Below are 14,496 nucleotides of genomic sequence, written 5' to 3'. Positions count from 1 at the left end.
GAAAGTAATTTAAGTGCTTTGATGTTCTTCACAAAAGCGAAGCCAATCTCACTGATAATGTAGGCTAAGGAGTTATCACAATAACTTAAAACCTTGGCATATTTATGTCAAGGAGAATAGATCATGGAAGATGTACAAAAATTATGTCTCTGGACAACAAAAATTTAATGTAATATGTTATATATTTAAGATGATTCATAAGTATTTAACTTAAAATTAATTAATATAATATAAAATTATAAAAAATTAAATATTTATTAGATGTGTGATGATATCAATTTTAATTAACCCTTAAAAATTATGACATATTTAAAAAAAATAATAATTGTAAAGAAAAAAACTAATTTAAATATAAAATTATAAAAAATTAAATATTTTTTAGAGGTAGATAACAACACTTTTAACAAAGACAAATGCAATTATTCTGAAAAGCCAATAATGGTGTGTCAACCATTTAAACCTTGTCGGTCTGTCTGATTTACTATTAGGTGAGCCAGTTTTCTTCTCTTCTTCTTGATGATAGTTGTAGCAATCAGCCTTTCTTTGTCTTTATAACTTCTGCTTCTTTTGGGACACCGAGTGTTGTACCAACACCCTAAAACCGTGCATATAATGCTTCATTTAGCTATTGGTTGATGCAAGTCAGATGTCGTTGCATTTGCATTGTATTTTTGGAATTGCCTTAACTTCGAGTTATGCTTGTACAACCACCACCTTTTTCATCTGATTGCTCATGCACATACGCAAGCATGACTCATGCATATGTCACCGTTTATATTCGAATTTACATTAATTATTGACTCAAACGTTCGGATGTCATCTATTTGTAATTTATTCGTTTGTGTTTTAAAATTGATGATTGACTATAAAAGTTTAGGTGAGGCCTCCTTTTGGTAGTTATGAGAGTGAGATATGACAACTTATTATGTGGAGGAAGGTTTGACATAGATAATTTAGTTAAGTTGTATAAAAGATTCATCATTTCTGCTAAAAGCAGTATTTTTTTTCATGTTTAAAAAAGGCATTTGAGAAGGTAGTTGCAACAACTAGATAACCTAGTTGTAAACAATTTAAGAATTTAACCGAAACAGCTTTAAAGTTTATTATAATTCGAGAGCATGTGCCAAGAAGATAAAGCAGATGTACGTATCAAGAGGAGAAAGCAATTTCAATACAAAAATGGTGGCCATCGAGTTTATCGAAAGGTTGAATCCAATAGAAAATTGATCTCATGTTCATGGATGGCTTGGTTTTTCATTTTTTCAGGCTATGAAAAGAAGACAAAGATCATCAGACTGGGTCGATGCCATGAGATACAACAAAAGAAAATAAAACAAAAAAAAATCCAATCAAATCAGTATCTGTGAACAGTGTGAAGTGTATCAGAAAATAAATTCGGGTAAAGTGACAATTGAACCACCTTCCTTCTCCCATCCTTTCTTTCTAGTCCAAAGAAGGGTTGGGACCAGTCCTGGTTGAATGCAACAAACCTAACCTGACTGACCAGTAATAATAGCAACAACTTTGCTCCAGCTCACGTGGGCAGCGTAAACCAAACTGACTAAAGGAATGGTTAAAGGCCTGCCCTTCAACTTACCAAGAAACCTGACAAACATGGGTTGCTCTTATCAAAGCATTTTATCAAATGATGGTCGTCAAAATTACCAATTTCCACACCTCGTCACTAAGTTTAAGAGTTAGAAGAATAATCAAGTTGAATTAAGTCTGTCAAGATCCATTGTCAAAGTTTGAATCGAAATTTAATTGAATTTCATTTTTCGTAATTGATTCAAAAGATTCATGAATCAATTAATTATTTCGTGTAGCAGAGTACAGCTGACAACTTCTTTTCTCGAGGATTTTCATTTTGTTCTGCTACGATACGTCAATTTACATAATAAATGTAGGGCCGAGCAGTGCTTTTCCTACACAAAATTCTTTGACAAGCAAGAACTTTCAACGGTACTACCTAGTAAAAGTTTGATGTGAAAAAAAGTCTGCAAGAGCTTGGAGCTGCTTGCTTTTAGTTTTATCGCATCAAAAGATTACATGCAAAGAAGAAGGAAGGTTCGTGGGCAAAAATCAAATGTCGGCTGAGAAGAAAAACTGTTGAAATATCCATGGAAGAAATAAGATGGTAGCTCCACGCAGTACGGTTCTTTTGGTGGGACAAAAGGAATTGATCACCGCCCATAACATACAAGAAAAACACATTGCAGCAACGTTTTCCCCGTAGACTAACTTCTTATCATTCTGTTTCACGTTCAGAAATTATAATACTATTTTCTATATTTGAAGTTATCAAAATTAAAATTAATTATTTAATATTTTATTAATACATTATAGTATTATTGACCACGTTGTACTATTCTTATCTTGATAACAAAAAGCCTAAAAGAGGAATTCATATTTTTTTTAATAAATGAATTATAGTTTAAGGATTAAAAAAAGTTATAGATTTTAAATTTTGAATTTTAAATTTATTTATAAGAATTGATTAAATTAAATTTCATGTGAATTCATATTTTGAATATGACAAAATATATATCCATAGGTTAGAAAACTAATATATTTTTCCTTTATTTTTTCTCCTGTAGGGTTTAATTTGGGTGTGAACATTACTTACTAGTTAATCATCATAAAGTTAATCCATGCCCAGCCAAAAAAAAGTCTATTATTTTCAAATTTTCTTTCAATTCATAAATGGAATTCTAATCATGTGGTCAATTTCAACTTTATTTTGATGGCTTTTCTTGCCAATTTCAAATTCCATTATGACTACTAATTTTTACATATGAATAATTATTTTTACTTGGATTGTTTATAATTTTGTGTTTCTTAAATTATATATATTAATAAAAATTATAATCATAATCAAATCATCTTTAACAAAACATAAAAAAGAAATTCAATAAAAAAAATCAAACCAACAATAAAATAAATCAACAAATAATTAAATGAAATAAAATTAATATCTGGCTGGACTTCAATGTGAGGGTTTAATATTTTTAATATTTTTTTATTTTTTATTTCATTTTCAAAAATTCAATTAGAATTATATAATCACATATACTAAAATAAGGGTTTAAAAATTTTAAATTTAATCACTAAAACTTCGAATATAGTACTCGTTTACTTAAAAAGAAAATTGACAATTTTTTCTGCTTCCTTCCAGCCTTTAACTAACTTTTCCAAATTCTCCTTAACGGCACCGTTTTATGCCAGTAGACATCATCATTTAATGCCCATAATTTGTCTTAAACGAAAAGAATAATCAACATCCCTTTTATAAAAAGAATACTCTTGGAGCGTGACAACCCCCGTAATTCCTCCCACAAGATTATACCCAAAAGTCCTTAATACCCTTATAATCAACCCAAACAATAACAAATCAAAGGGCTTTACAGTCAATTTCAAGACAGTCAAAATCCCAGGTCCAAGGCAATCAAAACCCGTTACGTTAACATCTTAAGAAAAACCCCGTTACATTAAAAGCATCAAACCCACTAACAAAAAAGGCCTTCGTCTTTGACTCCAATCCAACAGATATAAGAGCAACAGAAAATGGGAAAAAAATTGCAAAAAATGGCCGAAATTTGAAGAAGAAGATTGAAGAAGTGAAAGCTTTGAAGAAAATGGCGGAGTTAGGGTTTCAAGAACAAAGCTCTGTGAGATCAGGTTATGGAGTTCGAGATGCGAGTCCTGATTCTGTTATATTCACATTGGAATCGAATTTCAGCCTCTTCTCTTCGGCTTCCGCTAGTGTCGATCGTTGCTCTTTCGCTTCCGATGCTCACGATCACTATTCTCTTGCCTCCGAACTCTCTTTAGTAACTTCTCCACTCTGTCAACCTTTTTTTTTTTTAATCAATTTTTCAGTGCAATGCATAAGCAGGGAAAGCTGTAACATTTTTACATTGTGATCGGTCATTGTCAAATGTTGATCAATTTGTATGCCTGTTTTTTTGTTTTTTGAAAAAGAAAATTAATGTTTGGAATGTGAATTTCTTTTTCAGCGTTTGGCAGGCCACGAAGGAGGAGATCAGAATGAGAGTTCGAGTGGACCAGATCCAGATCCAGATCCAAACAAAGCTATAGCAGTCCAAAAGCACAGTCGTCTCTCCAGAAAAGGAGAAAAAGTGAAAGGTACCGCAATATTTTTCTTTCATTATTAGCGTCTTTTGAAAAAGTTAAAATTGAAATTGCACCCAAAAAAAAAGAAAGAAAAATAACGAATAAGCCCAAAAAAAGTTCAACTTCACTCGCTCATTGTCATTGTCACCCCTTCTTTTTCTCTTTTACGATAATACGCAGTTCAAAAAGGAGAAAACGATGCAGCTCACAAAGAGGACGAAAATCAACTCATAGATTCAGCAAGAAACTCATTCTCTCTTGCACTTAAAGGTACCCTTTAGTTTCTTCTTGAAGTTGTTCTTTTTTTAGCTTAATATTTTGTCAAAGAGGTAATAATTCAGAATTGTTTCTTTTTTTTTTGGATATAGAGTGTCAGGATAGGAGGACTAGATCTGAGGCTTTGTTGAAGAATCCTGATAGGCGAAGACCGGCTTCATTAGATCTAAACAATGTCTCTGCTTCGTCTCCGCGGTTGGGGACTGTGAAGAAAAGCACTGTTGCAACACGGAAATCAGGTGCATTTCCTAGCCCCGGGACTCCCAATTATCATCATCATCATCAGGCGAGTGTTGGGATGCAGAAGGGTTGGAATTCTGAACGTGTGCCATTGCATAACAATGGTGGAAGGAAACAGGGGAATGCTGCTGGAGTGTTGCCTTTTAACAATGGAAGGAATTTGCCTTCAAAGTGGGAAGATGCTGAGAGGTGGATTTTTAGTCCAGTTTCTGGGGATGGTGGTGTGAGGCAATCCCTCATGCCTCCACAAAGAAGACCAAAATCAAAGAGCGGTCCACTTGGCCCTCCTGGGATTGCTTACTATTCTTTGTACTCGCCTGCCATGCACATGTTTGATGGGGGGCATACAGGAGATTTCATGGCTGGTTCTCCTTTTTCAGCAGGTGTAATTGCAGCTGATGGTTTGACTATTCATTCTCGTAGCCATGCTGGAGGATTTGCTGTTCGGACTGAGCCTTGCATGGCCCGTTCTGTTAGTGTGCATGGATGCTCTGAGGTAGTGAATCCACCATCGTTGCCTTCACAAGGTACATGTCCTTCTCTATCATGCAAAATTTCTGGGTTAAATAATAATATGGGCTTTGGCTTAAATTAATCATCTGCACATTAAGAGTGCCTTTTGAAAATTATGAGATCAATTATGATAGTTTTGTTCTCCATGTTTATAGTATTGGCATCCAAATTAATCTAATCTTAAATTAAACTTTATATTTGATGCATCACGGATAAATCAAGATAAAAAAATTTTAAAACCTTTCTATTAAATGTTATATTTTTTTATGAGTTTCTATGTAATTATCCCAAAAAAGTTACTAATTAAGTGTTATAATGATTAAATAACAGCAAAGAACATACCCCTTAATCTAGAAACCATTTAAACATTAAAGAATCTGCATGTCCTGGCAAGTGGACATGAGCAGAGTAGGAATTTCTTTACATTTGCCAAATCATGAACTTGATGTTTCTTTTTTTAATATAATCCAAGAAATATGAATATAGGCCATTCGCCAAATCTAAACTTCTTGTTCTATTAAGAGATAGGTTATTGTTATTATGGTAATTGTTAAGCCTATTGTACTTTCATGTCTCATCTTTCCAATTGTTTTCTCATCAAGATGCAGATGAAAATCTTGATGCTGTCAAGGATGCAGCCACTGATATTTCTCGTACTGTTTCAAGAAGAGACATGGCAACCCAAATGAGTCCACAGGGTAGCACCCACTCATCTCCCAAAGGAAGGCCTTCTTTCTCTCCTTCCACCCCTTCTGCTCTACCTATTATGGAACTGCAGAGCATCCATTCCTCAAAGCCAGAAGTGAGAGATGTGCAGGTAGATGAAAGAGTCACAATGACTAGGTGGTCAAAGAAGTATAGAACTCGACATACTGGGAAGAGCACAGAAATTGTTGATGACTGGAAAAAGAGAGCTATTGACACTCGTACATCAACCTGGGATGTGACAGAGACACCAAAAAGCATTTCCAAGTATGTGTACTTCACTACTACATCACCTCTATTTCTTTTGTCCTGTTGTGTCAATTTTGTAAGATTAGAGATCAACAACTTTGGAAGTGACTGCTTAAACTTTACTAATAAAAATGCCTCAAGGCATTGAGTAAATCTCTATCAAGCAGTCCAAGATCCCTTAATAAAAGCTAACAGTTTCCACTCAAACATTTTTGTTCTGTTTGAACCCCAATCACATTCTTCCTCAAAAACCAGCTTTAAATGATTGTAATATAATGCCTAATTTGGCAAAAATTTTGAGCCTCATGAGTTTGGAGATGCTAGAATGTGTGGGATTTGCCTTTTTTGTTTCAGAGCTCTGCCTAAAAAACCGCATAGTTACTTTAATCAAGCAAATCCTAGCCTAGTTAGGTGAAAGGCTTTTCTGAACTGTTCATGTTTATGTTCAGGTATCAAAAACTGATCAATATCAAAGAACAGAAGAAGAGATTGAAATGTTTACGGGACAGATTTGATTGATATTCGTATTTCAACTTCATTCTTTCACTTTGCAGGGTCAAAAGAGAAGAGGCCAAAATCACTGCATGGGAGAACCTGCAGAAGGCAAAAGCTGAGGCAGCCATAAGGAAACTAGAGGTTGCTTTCTTCTTAAGTACTTCTCCATTCACAATTGAAGTAATTGTAAAGAGATATTTAAGTCAATGATCAACCTTGATACAGTAAAAATAAAAATCTCTCCAGCAGTATGATTTTTAATATTTCTTTCCATTCCTTTTTTAACTAGCTTGCTCATGTAGATGTTGAAGCTATCATGATGAATTGGAATTCGGTAGATAGCATTACTTGCTCCTTCTCTGGGCAAAAGTTTTGGTTCTATTTATTTATTAAATAGAATATACTTTGTTAAGATAAAACTACTAAAAAAAGATAATCACGACTGCAAATTTTAATAATCTGTGGTGAAAATGCAACATGTCTAGCATGACCGGGAAATTTATTATCTCCACCATTACTGACACAACAATGTATTTCAGATGAAGCTGGAAAGGAAGAGATCTTCATCAATGGATAAGATAATGAATAAGCTGAGATCAGCTCAGAAGAGAGCCCAAGAAATGAGAAGTTCGATGTTAGCCAACCAGGCCCATCAAGTTACAATGACCTCACATAAGGCGATATCATTCCGTAGAACCAGTCAGATGGGTTCATTGAGTGGTTGCTTCACCTGCCATGCATTCTAATGCCTTAGCTATCATTTACTGGTTCAATCTGTCCTCAAATGCTGGGTAACTTCCGCTTGGAATAATGGTTTCTTTTCAAAATTTTTGCTCTACTTTTTTAAATTAAAAAAAAAAAAAAAATGATGGCATGGAGGGTTAACATGACATTCTGGCAAATAGCAGGTTGCATACTGGTTAAAGAATTTTTCATTTTTCCTCCCTTTTATGTTTCTGTGTGTGTGCCGCAGGGGGGGGGGGGGTATAATCATTCATTGATTCTTAGTTTAGGTAGTGATAACATATCATAGCAATTATGAAAGAATTGCAATGCACTTTAAGATATAACCATATGTACATATGGGATAATTCCTTGATATGGAGAGTAATCCAGATCCAAGATCATGTGTAAAATGGTGAGACACCCCTTAATAAGCTCCACTTTAAATGCGGGTCAATGCGCTTGCTAAACATATTAGCTATTTTTGTTATTTGAACTGGCACTTCAACATCCCATGTAAATAGGCTACTTCAAGTTTTGATTTTATAGCATTTTAAGGTGCATCTTCCTCTTGTTGAATAACAAGACAGACAACTATTTACTTGTTTTACATTTAATTTAGTGCATGTAGAAAATGGAAATGTCTCCACTCTTAGCATTCAAAAACTCTATTTCCATGCTGGTAATGTAATTTTCTGCTTACTTGTTTCATCTTATCTCTTACCAGTTTGAATAACAGGGACCACTGGAGATGATCAATATTGTACAGGAAGCAACTATTATACTTGACGCTAAATTGGTGTTAGCTGCAGTTTTGCTTGAATGAAGCACCATTACCTCCATCAAGGTGTACTTCCAGATTTCCTGAATGTTTGACTAATAAAATCCGGTATGCTTGTATGTATGTAAATCAACCTTTCAAGTTTTTGTTTTTTTTGTTTTTTTTTTTTCCTACTATGACAGTTTGCCACGGAAATAGAAATATCATTCATCTCTTTTACCTTCTTTTCTCGTAAGTAATTGAATTGATGAGATCGAATAGATGCAAAGCATTTCTATTTTGTCATTAAAACTTATAAATGCCACAAATGCAGCTCTTATTTCACATTGCTTACGATTAGAAATCTGTTTTCACCTATCAATTCTGATTTCTGCGTACATATTGATGGAATTGAATCATCTTTGTCAATCTCTTTTAAAGTGTGTGTTAATGTGTCGGATCTGGAAGCTGAAGATCGGAGGGCAAGGATCCCAATCGGGTAGAGTTGACATAATCTTGAGGGGAATGAGCTGATAATCCTGGTACTACTAATCCAATTATCCTCCACAGTCTCAAAACCCAATCTTCCTTGTAGTCTTTACCTTGCACGTAAGGGATGATGAAACCCCTAATAAGCTCCCAAATTGCATTAATGTGGTATGGCAACAACCATAGCAAAGAGAAGTAATTCCTATTTGGTTCCTCCGGCAAAACCTGAATTGCAAAATTGTTATTTTCAAAACCATCCCTTTTGTTTTCAAATCAAAATTAAACTCAACTCTGATGAAGTGCACTTACCTTCCCTTTGTAGAAGCTATTGAAATAGAGGCATGGTCCAAAATGCTTGAAAAATAGGTTTTTGTCATCATAGGGAACCCTAGGCACCAAGTCACTGCTGTAAACGCACCTGAAATATTTCACATCAAATTTTCTCATCTTCTCCTTCATATAATCCCCAAACTTCTCGTCCCCAACCCTTGGCTGCCCAAATGTGTAAACCCCTTCCAATTTCTCCAACAACCATTCCTCGTCATGTAAAATTAGCACAGCAACAAACAGAATTGCTAATGCCCCACCTAAGCTATGCCCTGTCAAGATGAACTTGGCTTCTAGATTCTCTTGCAAAACAACTCTCAGCTTTTCTCTGAGAGTGTAGTAAGCAAATTGATGTTGGTGATTCCCTAGTTGAATCTCCTTGGGCCAACCCTGGTATTTTTGCAGGCCTAGAGCTTTCATAAAACCAATATGGGTCTTCGCTTTACCGATTTCTTTAAGCACATACCAGGAAAGATCAACGTCGGTCCGCCAGTCATTGGCATCAAATGGGCTGGTGCCTCTAAATGCAACGACAATCAAGTTTGGGTTAACCCGTGTGTCTTGGAGCATGAAGGCTTGAGTTGAAAAACGTTCTTCGTAATCTATGAAGCAAATGACGAAAGTAGGATTTAAGTAAAGTAGTGCATAAAATTACCAAAAACCACAGCATAGTCTATACTTCCTTTTATCTCTTTTTTTTTTTGTCTATTTTTTTAGAATGTCTCAAAATTATGTCATATTTTTTTTTTTTGAATTTCTAAAATTTTTAAATTTTTATATTTTAAAATTAAGTTTTATAATTTTTATACTTTTAATATTAAAAATTATGAAATTTTAATTTTATAAAAAATTAAAATTTTAATATTAAATATGTAAAAATTAAAATTTTTTTTACAAATTTCGTAAAAAGCACTACATAGCAAATACTTTAAAACGAAAGAAATAATATAATAAAAATGATCTAATCTAACAAAGTTTAAAAACTCCACCAGCTTCGGTAGAGTTATATTACTCAAATTACTCAAATTATAATTTAACGGTTGACCGTAATAAGAGTGAAGTGTGAAAATGAGACAAGGAAATGCATAAATAATGTTTGTAATTGATTAGTTGGTTTGTAGTTTACAAGTAAATCTATCTATAGATCGGGCCAAATCTGAAAAGGCCTTTCAAAATCTCTTCTCAAAGCCCAACTTGACCCGTTGGGCTTAGAAGCTTAGATTTTTTCTTTTCTTTTTTTTATAAATTAAATACTAATATTTTATTTTAAAATTGATTAAAAATTAATATTTATTAATTAAATAATATTCAGGATTGAACCCGAACTCTGACCCACTTGGATAGATCTATCCACAAGTTGGATAATTTATTAGGAAACGACAAAACAAAAAAAGAAGTCTTAAAATAGATTGAAAAGTCAATAATCAATGGAATAATAATTTCTTAAATTATTATTATTATTATTATTATTATTATGTAAGTCAATATATTTAGCATCTGTATAATAAAGTTGACGAGATATATTCACATTTCATTTTCTGAGACAAAATTTATATAAAGTTTTTGTCCATAAGTGAAATTTGTGAAATCTTTTGTTAGAAATAAGTAAATAAAAATTTTAAATTTTAATAAAAAAATTCAAATTGATAGATTAATAGAGTTTGATGTGAATATCAATAATATGTAAAAAAATTATTAAAAATATTATTTTTAATTCAAATTTGATTGATATTTATTGAGCAATAAAAATTTAGTTAATATTTTTATTAAAAATATCTATTTAATAAATATATAAAAATTTATTAAATTTTCTTCAAAATTTAGATGTTTGATTTATGTGATGAGATTCTTTAATCTATTGATTTGATTTTTAATTTTAATTTTTATTAACTTATTTTTAATAAAAAAAATTACGAATTTTATTTATGAAACTTTATGTAAATCTTTTTTTTTTTTTATTTCCTGATGGCCACTTGAACCAAACTAATTGCTTGGTCCAAATGAGGCAACTATTTATGTATAACATATGTTTTTGCTTAGAAGTGACCAAATTAGTCTTTGCTTTGCTTGGTCTTCTTGTCTAAAGCAAAACCAAAAGCCTAAATGGTGGTGCAGGGAGAATATTTGGATCCACAATTTGACAAAATTTTAACCCTAAACCAATTATATTGATTGGGTTTTGAAAGCAGAAACATGAATATATTATATAGAAACCAAATAAATCCCTACTCATGACTTGCTTTTTTCATTAGCTTATACTAAATATATTAAATTATATAGTATATATTTCTTTTAATCCTAAAATTTAACATTGTGTTTGGTAATAGGGAAATAGAGAAGAAGAAAAAATTATTTTTTTTTCCTTTTTTGGTTTGGAAAGAGAGAACTAAAAAGAGAAAAGAAAAATAAGTGAAGTTGCACTTTTCCTTTTCCTCCAAATTTAATATTTTCTTGAGAAAAACATTCATTCAACTTAAATTAATAAATTAACTACAAAAATTTATTTATGATTTTACCCTTAGCATCTTATTTTTTATCTTTCTTATCATGAAGAAATAATTTTCCTTCCTTTTCCTTTCATCTTTTTCTGTTTCCTCAGTTTTCTTTCTTCTCACCAATCATAGTTTAAGTTACATAAATCATTCATATACATGTTGGAAAGTGCCATTAAGATTAAACACAATAAACAAGAGGCAACAGCCAGCTGCCCAAACTTGTCTTATCCTTAATTTTCAAACCAATGAATTCGTGGTTATTTCGTTAACTCCATTTCAAATCCTTTAATAGCAACTTTGTCTGCATATGAAATTATTATATCTATATATTAATTTTAAACTACTTAAAAATCATCAGACACGACTTCAAACAGCAGTGTTTTTGCAAGAATTAAACCAAGTTGGCTTAGACAAAAGAAAAAAAAAAAACCAATGATTTGTGGATCTATGATCATGATCAGTAATGATGTTTAATTGATTATTTAAATGATTATAAATTTATCTATATTTGAATGATATTAGGTACTTGATCACGGTTCAGTAAAGTTGATTTTGCCACTTCCAGCTTGGGAAATGATAAGGTCATATAATTTAAAAAAAAAAAAGAAATATAAAGTGGCATCTCACGTACCGTTCCAGAAATTATAAAACTTCAAGAATTTCATCTGCACCAAAAAAAAAAAAAAAAAGAAAGAAAAAAAATTAGGAACAACAATCATCGTTGTCAATTTTATTTTTTTGACTTTAAGAAAGTAAAATGCATTCTTTTTAGATTTTATTTGAATGAACGATGGGAGAGGTTTTCACCGCACTTGCGTTGTAGTTTGATTATTGGACTCTTAATAATTTCGTGATAAAATGATAATTTCGATACAATGAATCTCTCTCTTAATTTATTAAAATGAAGTCTTAGTATAAAAATAAACTTTTTCTTGTTTAAATAATGGTTAATTCATTATATATTCAAACTTTATTGTTCATTAGGAGGAACCCTAAAGTTGATTTCTTTTCTTGGCTTTATCTTTTTAATTTTCATTATTTAATTTTATTCCATGATAATCAGTAACACCTTTTAACATTTGTTGCAAAAAACATACCTTCCAATGTTCTATGACTTTGGTTTTAATGAAGGCTTCATTCTCGTACGATATTTTCGCAGCCATCATAGCCAGGGACGCTTTATATTTGTTGTCACCAGGTTTAATGTTGTTGTCTAAATCAATCCGAGTGTCGATATATGCTAGCAACGATGCGAACGTCGCCGATGATTTATGAGGCCACACTAATTTCACTGCACAATGAAAAAGCTCATCTCTGAGTTTTTGTCCTTTGAACCTTTTTAGTGACAAAACAATTGATCTTCATGCAACAATATGAGTTTTCATGCAAACCAAGGTGGGTATAGTCCTAAATCAAAACTAGGGTCAAATTCTATCAAAGGCAGCTATTTTGTGTTTTCAAATGCAAGAGAAAAAATGATAATACAAGGGAAGCAGACTAAACTTGTTACAGTATTTCGTAGGAGACCGACAAGACCGCTGTTGCTTGATAAAAGATTTAGCCACATCTCGATCACATTCCCCACCAGTGCCATCGGTTTTGTCCCTAACATGAGGAGTTTCTGAACAAGAACGGAGATGAAGGTGATCCATCTATAGCGAAAATTTTGATGTTGTTGTTGTCCTGGAAAGTCAATGAATCTTCTATTTCCCAATTGAGAGGAACAAAGTAGGCGAAAAAGATCAAAGAAACCTGCTTCTTTCGGGTTGAGTAGAAAATAATCGTCGCAAAAACAATTCTCATCTCTAGCCATGGCTTGGAAGCAAATGAAAGAAGAATGAGTTGCTGTGTCAACGTCTCAAAAACTGAAGATGAATTTGCAGGAAGTAGCAATAAAGAGCTGTTATATTTATATTAATGGTAATTAACTGTGTTGCATACGTAATGAAAGACCTTGAGCACAAAGGAAAATGACACGATAAAGAATAGAATTAGAATTAATTCTTAATTATTTGAAATAATTGGCTTTAAACAACTCAAGGTTAATAGTTGTCTTTTGTTGGTCTAATTCAAATGGCTTAGTAAAAGGCACGGTTGTAAATGAATAGAGTTTTTAATGAACTGTATATAAATATATTCGATTTTTATTTATTTATATTAATTTATTAAGTTTAACAAATGATTTTAAATAATATTTTTATATTCATTTATTAAACAAATTAAACACAAATAGATATATGTTTGGTTCGTTAATATTCATAAATAAATTTGTTTAAAGTTCGTTTAAAATTCATTCATTTATTATTCATTTGCTGTCATTTATAATAATACTAATAAAATTATATTTTTATATTTTTATCTTAATTCTATTTTAAGGTTCGTTTATATTTATATGAGTTTGTTTATATTCGTTTATGATTTATTTATTTAAATTTATTTAATTATAATTTATTTATTATTTATAAATATATTCATTTATATATGTTTATAAACATGTTCGTTTAATTTTTATAAATAAATTTGTTTAATTTAATTGAATTGAATACAAATCACTTATTATTTACACGAATAAAATAATATTTTAATGAATACAAATCGAACACAAACATATTTAACAATAAACAAACAAATCATGAACATTCATTCATTCATTCATTCATTCATGTTAAATTAATTTTTTTTTATATGTACTAGGACTTGTTAGAGCAAGAAAGGACAACTATTAATTAATTGTACATAATATATTAATTTTTTCAGCTTGACCAGTAAAAGTTGGTACGTTACACATATTCTCTTATTTGGTGTGCTATAAAGGATTTGATTTATTTATTTTTTAAATAAAATCACACATTAATTAAATAAAAAAAATGATTGTTGGTATGTTATACATATTCTCTTATTTGGTGTGCTGTCTAGGATTTGATTTATTTATTTTTTAATCAAATCACACATTAATCTTGATAAGTAACATTAATTAAATAAAAAAATGATATAGGTACTCATCTAATACACTCTAATTCAAAAACTTGTAAAATTTTGTTTTGAAAATTCTACAATAGCTCGTATAAATTTCGAAAACTTGAATCCTTA

General features: G+C 31.4%; 2 protein-coding genes across 5 annotated transcripts; one reads left to right on the top strand and one right to left on the bottom strand.

The window, feature by feature from the left end:
* The first annotated feature begins 3,496 nt into the window (after window positions 1-3,496).
* LOC111312601 (uncharacterized) lies at window positions 3,497-8,339 on the top strand. 4 transcript variants are annotated; one of them, XM_022913017.2, is made up of 8 exons: window positions 3,497-3,830; window positions 4,017-4,146; window positions 4,315-4,404; window positions 4,503-5,177; window positions 5,766-6,135; window positions 6,672-6,753; window positions 7,152-7,403; window positions 8,075-8,339. In XM_022913017.2, the coding sequence occupies exons 1-7, from the start codon at window positions 3,636-3,638 to the stop codon at window positions 7,356-7,358; spliced, it is 1,749 nt and encodes a 582-aa protein (XP_022768752.2). In that variant the 5' UTR covers window positions 3,497-3,635; the 3' UTR covers window positions 7,359-7,403; window positions 8,075-8,339. The 4 variants fall into 4 exon arrangements, with proteins under 4 accessions (XP_022768752.2, XP_089623499.1, XP_022768753.2 ...); XM_089767373.1 differs by having other exon boundaries at window positions 3,498-3,830; window positions 5,772-6,135; XM_022913018.2 differs by having other exon boundaries at window positions 3,499-3,830; window positions 5,772-6,135; window positions 8,063-8,339.
* A 106-nt stretch (window positions 8,340-8,445) lies between these two features.
* LOC111310838 (triacylglycerol lipase OBL1-like) lies at window positions 8,446-13,303 on the bottom strand. The gene is made up of 5 exons (XM_089767379.1): window positions 12,910-13,303; window positions 12,504-12,697; window positions 12,038-12,071; window positions 8,894-9,513; window positions 8,446-8,809 (listed from the first exon to the last, which is right to left on the bottom strand). The coding sequence occupies exons 1-5, from the start codon at window positions 13,217-13,219 to the stop codon at window positions 8,543-8,545; spliced, it is 1,425 nt and encodes a 474-aa protein (XP_089623505.1). The 5' UTR covers window positions 13,220-13,303; the 3' UTR covers window positions 8,446-8,542.
* Between the last annotated feature and the right edge of the window lie 1,193 nt (window positions 13,304-14,496).

Source organism: Durio zibethinus, chromosome 1 (assembly GCF_047325235.1).
Source record: "Durio zibethinus cultivar Kanyao isolate XHJ-2024 chromosome 1, ASM4732523v1, whole genome shotgun sequence".
In the NCBI taxonomy this organism is placed as follows: domain Eukaryota; kingdom Viridiplantae; phylum Streptophyta; class Magnoliopsida; order Malvales; family Malvaceae; genus Durio; species Durio zibethinus.
The sequence above is the reverse complement of the archived record's forward strand: the minus strand, read 5'-3'. Positions and strand labels throughout refer to the sequence as shown.

Coding starts and splice junctions, on each gene's coding strand:
- LOC111312601 (XM_022913017.2), top strand. CDS start 3,636: ATGGCGGAGTTAGGGTTTCAAGAACAAAGCTCTGTGAGATCAGGTTAT. Junction 3,831..4,016: donor TTGCCTCCGAACTCTCTTTA/GTAACTTCTCCA, acceptor TTTCTTTTTCAG/CGTTTGGCAGGCCACGAAGG. Junction 4,405..4,502: donor ATTCTCTCTTGCACTTAAAG/GTACCCTTTAGT, acceptor TTTTGGATATAG/AGTGTCAGGATAGGAGGACT.
- LOC111310838 (XM_089767379.1), bottom strand. CDS start 13,219: ATGGCTAGAGATGAGAATTGTTTTTGCGACGATTATTTTCTACTCAAC. Junction 9,514..12,037: donor GTTTTATAATTTCTGGAACG/GTACGTGAGATG, acceptor TTTGCTTCATAG/ATTACGAAGAACGTTTTTCA. Junction 8,810..8,893: donor ATAGCTTCTACAAAGGGAAG/GTAAGTGCACTT, acceptor TTTGCAATTCAG/GTTTTGCCGGAGGAACCAAA.